The 8,765-nt window shown below is 55.1% G+C and overlaps 1 protein-coding gene across 3 annotated transcripts in view; it reads left to right on the forward strand.

The window, feature by feature from the left end:
- The window catches only part of DRAM2 (DNA damage regulated autophagy modulator 2), a 12,223-nt gene extending 4,224 nt beyond the window's left edge, over window positions 1-7,999 (forward strand). Inside the window, exons 1-7 of one of the 3 annotated variants that reach the window (XM_029965866.1) lie at window positions 7-20; window positions 710-777; window positions 1,251-1,390; window positions 2,229-2,406; window positions 5,748-5,830; window positions 6,865-6,957; window positions 7,716-7,999. In XM_029965866.1, coding sequence (XP_029821726.1) covers window positions 753-777; window positions 1,251-1,390; window positions 2,229-2,406; window positions 5,748-5,830; window positions 6,865-6,957; window positions 7,716-7,826 — 630 coding nt within the window. In that variant the 5' untranslated portion in view covers window positions 7-20; window positions 710-752 and the 3' untranslated portion in view covers window positions 7,827-7,999. Of the gene's footprint in view, window positions 1-6; window positions 21-709; window positions 778-1,250; window positions 1,391-2,228; window positions 2,407-5,747; window positions 5,831-6,864; window positions 6,958-7,715 lie in introns of those variants that run through there. The other 2 variants (XM_029965868.1, XM_029965867.1) reach the window with 2 other exon arrangements.
- Window positions 8,000-8,765: the final 766 nt, after the last annotated feature.

The raw sequence follows: 8,765 nt of genomic DNA on the forward strand, positions 1-8,765 counted from the left end.
CCACTGGTGCCCTACATCAGGTCAGGGATGTGCCCTGTGCCCTACAGCAGGTCAGGGATGTGCCCTGTGCCCTACAGCAGGTCAGGGATTGTCCCTGTCCCAGCCCTGGGAATTCCTCCCAGACTCCAAGGGTTTGTCCCAACAGCTCCAGGTTGTGGTTCCTGGCTGAGGTTGTTAGAGAGAGTTGGAGGTTGTGTCAGACTGGGAGAGGGTGGGGTGGGATACTGGGAAGGAATTCCTCCCTGGGAGGGTGGGGAGGGGCTGGGATGGAGTTCCCAGAGGATGCCCCATCCCTGCGAGTGTCCAAGGCCAGGCTGGAGCAGCCTGGGATGGTGGGAGGTGTCCCTGTCCTGGGCAGGGGTGGAACTGGGTGGGATTTAAGGTCCCTCCAACCCAAATTATCCTGGGATTCCAGGATTCTGGAGCCCCTCTGCTCTGGAGCCAGGCTGGGAGAGCTGGGAATGTTCTCCTGGAGAAGAGAAGGCTCCAGGGACACCTTGGAGCCCCTTCCAGTGCCTAAAGGGGCTCCAGGAGAGCTGGAGAGGGACTGGGGACAAGGGATGGAGGGACAGGACACAGGGAATGGCTTCCCACTGCCAGAGGGCAGGGATGGATGGGATACTGGGAAGGAATTCCTGGCTGGGAGGGGCTGGGATGGAATTCCCAGAGAAGCTGTGGCTGCTCCATCCCTGGAATTTCTCTTCTCCAGCGACACAGGGACGATTCCACCGGAAAGATGCTTGTTTGGGATCATGTTGAATGTTTCCACCTTCCTGGGTGAGTGGGAAAAGCTCCAAACAATTTCCTTTCCCCCTCAGGTCATGGATGGGCCCAGAAATCCCAGGCAAAAACCAAACCTTGGGCAATAAATCTCTGTGGAGAGGAAAGGATGGGCCAGGGGGGTTCTCTGGGAATCCAGCATGGGAATTGCAGCTTCCATAAGGGCAGGAAAGGCTTTAAAAACCCAATGAGATGAATAAAAGCAACAAAAATGGGAATTCCAGGCAGTTATTTACCTGGAAGGAGGGAAAAACCAACGGGGGGGGGGGGTGTAAATGAAGAAAATCTCAGGAAAATCCATATATTGAAATTCTTTGCTGCTGTATCATCCCAGTTTGCACTCCCAGCCCCTCAGCTTTCCCATTCCTGTGATCCAGAAAAAAATCCCTGGATTTTAAGGAATTCCTTGTGTCACTCAGCACCTTCCCAGTGGGAAAAGGACCCTGGGAATCTCACTGTTGTCCCTGCAGGGGTGGCCACGATGTACGTCCGGTACAAACAGGTGTGTGCCCTGATCCCAGGGAATTCCAGGATCCTCAGGCTCAACAGGATTGGCCTCACCTTGGGCTGGATGAGCTGCTTTGGCCTCTGCATCATCGCAAACTTCCAGGTTTGGGCTTTCCTTGCCTTCTTCTGAAATCCCAGGGAAAGTTTTCATGGAAAACTGGGGGGTTTGGGTCCAATTCCCACCTGGAAACTGTTAAAAAAATTATCATTTTCTTTTAGTTATTCCTTCTTTCCTTTGGGAGCAAACTGGGGCTTTTTGGGTCATATTCCCACCTGGAAACTGTTAAAAAAACTGGATTTTTTTTAGTCATTTCTTCTTTCCTTTGGGACTCATGAGCAGCCCCTTCCAAAGCCCAGGCTTTGCAGGAGGGACACTCGGATCTCATTCCAGAGGGTTGGAATTCCCAGTTCTCCTGGAGTGTTTTTAAGTGTTGCTGCGTATTCAGCCTCGTTCCCTCTGAGGATTCCAGGAGAATTCCAAACAGTCCTTGTTCAGAGAGAGTCCTTTGGGGAAATGCTGAACCTTGTTCTTTTTCCTCTCATTTTGGGTCTTGGAATTCTGAGGTGTTTCTCCTGTTTTCCATGATCTTTCCTGGATTCCCGGGATAGCAATGCTGTTGTGTCTCCCGTTCCTGGCAGGAATTCCCTCCCCCAATTCCTGCATTTCTGTCCCTTATTAATGCCAGCAACTCCCACAAATCCCTGTGTTTAAGGCACAGCTCTCACCTGGAATTTCACCACAAGAGCTTCCCAAAAGCAGCGATTCCAAGGGCTGGAAACTCCAATTCCAAGGGCTGGAAACTCCAATTCCAAGGGCTGGAAACTCCAAATCTCCCGAGCACTTGCACATTCCCCCCGAGGGGGGGAACTTCCAAAGTTTTCCAGAGGAAAATGGTTCCAGGGGGGTTCCAAGAAAAGCAGGATGTGCTTCCTTTTCCCAGAAATGTGTCCTGTACTACATCCACGTGCTGGGGGCCTGCCTGACCTTCGGAGTGGGAGCCCTTTACATGCTGCTCCAGACCGTCCTGTCCTTCCACATGCAGCCGGAATTCCACGGCAAGGGAATCTTCTGGGCCCGCCTGGCCGTGCTCCTCTGGAGCTCCTGCAGCATTGGGAGCAGTATCCTTTCCCGGGAATGTGCCACTGGGACACGGGAGAATCCACGGGCTTGGGATCCAGCTTAGTGTAACCCCGGCTGGAAGGAATGTGCACCTTGGAATGGGAGTGTGCTGGACTCTGGATTCCAACCTGGAATGCTCAGCCTGTGCTGTGTTCCGTATTCCAACTGGGAATACAGGAAAATGGAGTATTTTTAATATCCCCCCACTAAAATCAAGGGAAGAGGAACGGCCCCCAGCCTTTGTCCTCCCCTTTCCCAGAGACCGGAAATAGGAAAAATCAGGATTTATCACCAGGGTGTCTGAGTAAGTTGGGAAGGATGGGGAGAAAGGGAAGTGCACATTCCAAGGGCGAGTCCAAAGGGATTTTGGCCTCTGATCCCCCCCCCAGCCCATCCTGCAGTCCAGACACAAGAGGTTTGTGCCAGACATTCCCTCCAGCATTCCCTCGGCTCTGGAATCCATCACCACTCTCAGCCTTGGACCCTGAGGGCTGGAACAGCTGTGGGGTTCAGGGAAACAGGGAATCCTGGAATGGTTTGGGTTGGAGGGACTTTAAATCCCATCCCACCCCTGCCCTGGGCTGGGACACCTCCCACCATCCCAGGCTGCTCCAGCCTGGGCTTGGACACTCCCAGGGATGGGGCATCCTCTGGGAAATCCAGTCCAGGGCCTCCACATCATAGCAGGAAGGATTCCTTCCCAATATCCCATCTGTCCCTGCCCTCTGGCAGTGGGAAGCCATTCCCTGTTGTCCATGTGTGCCAAAAGAGGCCTTTTGCCTCTCCAGAATCACTGGAGAGTCAGGAAACAGAACCACCCTGATGGCTCCAAACGTTGTGTTTGGAATTGAAGACTCAGCTCTGTGTCAAACAGGAGCACTCCAAACCTCTGGAATCCACATTCCAAAGGCAGGAGTGCAAAGCCTTTGCTTAAACACTTCCCTGGATCCAGGCCACTGATTTAATGCCCAGCAATCCCACTTATTTCCAGGCTGGCAGCCAACACCAGCACTGACCCACATTCCCCATTTCCCGGGGATGGAGCAGCTCCCTGAGCTCTGGGAATCATGCTGGGATAGTGAGGAACAGGCTGGAGAAGGCAGGAATCCCTCCTTGCTGAGGGGGCTGGGAGACAGTGGGGAAATCATCCAGGAAACCTGGAGATTCCTTGTCCCTGTCAGGAATCTTTGGAGGGATCCCTGCAAATGGGATTTGGGGTTCTGAGCACCAAGGAGCCAAACAGGGGGAACTGAAAGGGAGGGTTCAGCTCCAATCCCACATCCCAAAACCCCACAGGCCTCAAGCCTGGAGAGGTTTCCTGAAGCCCTGTGGTGTGACCAGGATGATGGGGAAGCTGGAGAAATAGGAATGTGGGATAATGTGGGTCGGGAAGGGGGAAAAAGGAAAATGAGGATAATTTTCTAAGAGGGAAATTAGAGTAATTTTCTAAATGAATGCCCTGACAGGAGGGGGGAGCCAGGGAACGGGGGACAGGACAAAGGGAAATGGCCTCCAGCTGTGCCAGGGGAGGGGCAGGTTGGATATTGGGGAAAATTCCTGCCTGGAAAGGGTTGTACAGCTCTGGAGGGGGCTGCCCAGGGAGGTTTGGAGGCCCCATCCCTGGAGGTGTCCAAAAACTGTGGGGATGTGGCACTTGGGGGGTCAGTGGTGACCTGGGGAATGGTTGGACTCGATCCCAGAGGGCTTTTCCAGCCTCAGCAATTCCCTGGTTCTCCAGGTTCTCCTTCCCAGAAGGTCGTTAGTGCCCCACTAACGAGGAGAGGGGGAAACCAGAGGGGTTTGTAGCACCAGGATCAAATTCCTCCCACTCCATCAGGAACCAGGAGCTTCCAGAGCAGCTGAATTCCCAGGGAATCGGGGAATTCCTGCACTCAGCTCAGCATCCAGAGCTCCTAGCCCAAAAGGTTCTGTTTTTAGGGAGCTGCCTCCTCTGCCCAGCTTTTCCTTTGGATTAATCCTGGTTTAAATGGAATAACTGATATTTGCTGGACAGTGGGAGCCACTGTATCTTCTCAGAGAACATTTAAACGTTTAAAGAACCACCTTCCAGGAAACAACCACAAAAGGAGCATTTAAGGAACGAAGATGAATATAAATTAGGAAATACTAAAAATGAATGTTCCAGGGTGCTGCCTTTGAAAGCAAACAAGGCAGAAGCGAGGGCAGGACGCTGGAGGGAGAGTCCCCTTGGGAGATCCATTTGGTTCTCACCTGAACATCAGCACCCCCCGTGCTCCCAGTGCTCCCAGACTGGGACTGGTCCCAGCTGTGCCCTGAGCCAGGCCTGGGATGGGATGGGATGCTCCAGCTGGACACTGGCATCTGGAAAATGATCCAATTCCTCCCACCCCATCAGTGACCAGGAGCTCCCAGAGCATCTGAATTCCCAGGGAATTGGGGAATTCCTGTACTCAGAGCATCCAGAGCTCCCAAACCACTCACAGCCACTTTCAGGGAGCTTTGGAAGTCTGGATTCCCAGTTTGTGCTGGGAAGCCCCACCCAAACAAGTCCTTCCCCATCAGGAGGCTCTGGAGGTTTGATCTCATTGACCATGGATGGGGTTTGATACCTCAGGGCTGGGAAATCAGATTGGCTCCAAATTAACCTGATTTCCTTGGCAAAGGCAGGAGCCCTGGCTTCCTTCCCTGGACAAGGGGTTGGAAAAGTTGGATTAGACTCTGGAAAGATCCGGGTCTGGGATTAAATGAGGAGTCACTGGGGGTTTTTCCCTTGGCTGCTGTTTGAAATCCCAAGGAGTTCCAAATCCTGACTAAGAAAGGAAAGCTGGCACAGAATTACAGCCTGGGACCCACCAGGCAAGAATTCCAGGTGGTTGGGAGGCTGAAAAGCCAATGGAGAAAGAGATCTGGGCTCCGTGAGCCTGGAAAACACCCCTGAAAATATTCTAGGTGCTCAGGAAGTGCTGCCAGCTGTTCACAGCTCCAGTGCTTCCATGAGGACACTGGGATCAGGGATAAGGAGCTGTGCTTCCATGAGGACATGGGGACTGGGGAGGGATGAGGAGGAGCAGCTCCCAGAGAACAAGGGGGTGGGTGCAGGGCTGAGTTGACCCTTTGATGGGGCAGGAATTGATGGATTGGGATGAGCTCCAGGGTGGGAAGGGCCCGTGGCCCCAGTGCTGCTCCTTCCCCTGAGGAGCCTCATGGAGAGCAGTCCAAGCCCAAAGCTGGGCTCAGCCCAGCCCAAAGCCGGGCCTAAAGCCCCCGGATACCCATCCTTGTCCCTGACCCTTCCAAAGCCAGGCCTAAAGCTCCCAGAGGCCCATCCTCGTCCTGCCCCCTCCTTGACATTCCGCAGTGTCCGTGTCCTCGGGGCTCCTCTACAGTGGCCGCTACGGATCCGGCCTGGAGCAGAGGCTGCACTGGGACCCCCGGGACAGGGTAAGGCCTGGGGGGGATTGGGGGAAGGGGGGGACATTCCTGCAACTCCAGACGGGATTGGCACGGATGGGGGACGTTCCTGCAGCTCCAAACGCAGGGGAGGAGAGGAGCTCCCTGGAGTCCTGGAATGCCAGGCTGGAGTGGGTAGGAAGGGACTTCAAAGCCCATCCAGTCCCAGCCCTGCCCCGGGCAGGGACACCTCCCACCATCCCAGGCTGCTCCAACCTGGCCCTGGACACTTCCAGGGATGGGGCAGCCACAGCTTCCCTGGGAATTCCATCCCAGCCCTTCCCCACCCTCCCAGCCAAGAATTCCTTCCCAACATCCCATCTATCCCTGCCCTCTGGCAGTGGGAAGCCATTCCCTGTGTCCTGTCCCTCCATCCCTTGTCCCCAGTCCCTCTCCAGCTCTCCTGGAGACCCTTTAGGCCCTGCCAGGGGCTCCAAGGTGTCCCTGGAGCCTTCTCTTCTCCAGGGGAACATTCCCAGCTCTCCCAGCCTGACTCCGGAGCAGAGGGGCTCCAGAATCCTGGAATGCCAGGATGGTTTTGGGTGGGAAGGCACCTCAATCCCCCCCCCATTCCACAGGCAGGCACGCTTCCCATAGAGCAGGTTGTTCCAACCTGGCCTTGGGCAGTTCCAGGGATGGAGATTCCACAACCACCTCTCTGGACAACCTGTGCCAGAACTCGCTGAAGTTCTGCTCCCACAAAACAGTTGGAGCTCCAAGTGTGACTTTAAATCAATCCCAAACCAGTTGGAGCTCCAACTGTAAACTCCAATCAATCCCTCCGGTCCCCAGAGCTGGAGGGTTTGTTGCTCAGGCCCAGCTCTGGATTGAGCCTTAAGGTGTTAAATTCCCTGTGGGTGCCATCCCAGGGTTTTCCTGGCCATTCCCACTCTTCATTCCTGGAGGCTCTAAGGAATTGTGTTCTCCAGTGGGATGTGGGATGTCCCGTGGGATGTCCCGAGGCATTTTGTGTCACAGCAGCTCCCAGAGCAGCTTTTCCCAGCGATTCCCCCTCTCCCCCACAGGGATACCCCCTGCACATGGTCAGCACTGTCTCTGAGTGGTCCTTGGCCTTCTCCTTCCTCAGCTTCTTCCTCACCTACATCCGGGACTTCCAGGTAACGGGAATTCACGGAGCTGCTGCTCCTGCCCCGCCTGGCAGGGGGCAGGGATGGGTTTGGGTCCAAGGTGGGACCAAATTATGCCCAACTTAGATCAGATTTTGGGGAATCCTCTGGGCTGGAGACCTTTGAGGTGACAGAGTCCAGCCCTGAGCCAGCGTGGGGCTGTGCCAGGCTGGAGGATCCCTGTGGGATCCAGGGAGGATCCATGGAGGGAACCCCAGCTCTGCTCCCACGGCCAGCACCACACTGGCCAGGGCTGGGTTTAACTGACCTCAGCTGGCTCCAGCTGGCTCTAACTGGCTTCAACTGCCTCAGCTGGTTTTAACAGGCTTTAACTGGTTTTTAACTGGTTTTGACTGACTTTAACTGGCTTCAACTGGCTCCAAATGCCTTTAACTGATTTTAACTGGCTTTAATTTACTTTGACTGTTCCAACTGGTTCCAACTGGCATCAACTGGTTTTAACTGGCTTTAACTGACTTTAACTGGTTTTTAACTGGTTTTGACTGACTTTAACTGGCTTCAACTGGTTCCAACTGGCATCAACTGGTTTTAACTGGCTTTAACTGACTTTAACTGGTTTTGACTGACCGGAATTCCCAGTTAGGGGAGGCACTGACTGGAATTCCCAGTGCAGGGGGATCACTGACTGGAATTCCCAGTGTGGGATGAGGCACTGACCGGAATTCCCAGTGCAGGGAATCTCTGGGGCAGGGGTGAGGCCCTGACCAGAATTCCCTGAATTCCCCCAGAAGGTGTCCCTGGGGGCTGTGGTGACTCTACAGGGACGGACCCTCCACCACGTCCCCCCCCCGGGCTCCGGGGCCGAGGAGCAGGGACTGCTCTTCCCAGGGAGCGTCTGACAGAGCTCCTGGAACTCAGGAATTCCTGCAGCAGCAGCAGCAGTTGGTCCTTCCCAGCATTTCTGCCGTCCCAAGCCAGAGTCCTGTTCCCCCCCAGCCGTGCCCGACCTGCCGGAGCCGGGCCTGGTCCTGACATTTCTGCCTCAGTGAGCATTAAATGAAGGGAATAACGAGCTCTGTGTCCTCATCACTCCCCCTCAGCCCCCACCCCCCTCTCTCCAGCCCCTCTGGATGCAGGAGCCTCCAGCCCCTGCCCTGCCCCCCGTGGGGCTGAGCTAGGACCTGCTCCAAGTGTCACGGGATCATGGAATGGTTGGGGTTGGGAGGGACCTGGAAGCCCTTCTAGTTCCACCCCTGTCACCTCCCACTGTCCCAGGTGGCTCCAGCCTGGCCTTGGACACTTCCAGGGGTGGAGCAGTCACAGCTTCTCTGGGAATTCCATCCCAGCCCCTCCCCACCTTCCCAGCCAAGAATTCCTTCCCAGTATCCCATCCATACCTGCCCTCTGGCAGTTTGAAGCCACTCCCTGTGTCCTTCCCTCCATCCCTTGTCCCCAGCCCCTCTCCACGGTTCTTGTTGGTCCCCTCAGGCCCTGGGAGGCCACAATGGGGTCATCCCAAAGCTTCTCTTCTCCAACAATCCCAACTCTCAGCCTTTCCTCACAGGACAAGTTTTCCAGCCCTTGGATCATCCTTCTTTTTAAAAATGGGGCCAAATTTCCCCTTTTCCCATCTGTGGGAACTTCCCAGACTGCCCCAACTCCTCAGATACGATGGGGAGTGAGGAGGCACTTCCACCATCTCCCTCGAGATCCTGGGAAGCAGCTCAGCAGGTCCCACGGACTTGGGCACCTTCAGGATCCTCAGATGATCTCTCTGATCTTCTCAAGTCCAGGAATGGGAAGGGGTCCAGCTGGGGAAGGGTCTGGAGCAGCAGGAG

Source organism: Manacus vitellinus, unplaced genomic scaffold (assembly GCF_001715985.3).
Source record: "Manacus vitellinus isolate BGI_N305 unplaced genomic scaffold, ASM171598v3 scaffold_121_pilon, whole genome shotgun sequence".
NCBI classification, from domain to species: Eukaryota; Metazoa; Chordata; class Aves; order Passeriformes; family Pipridae; genus Manacus; species Manacus vitellinus.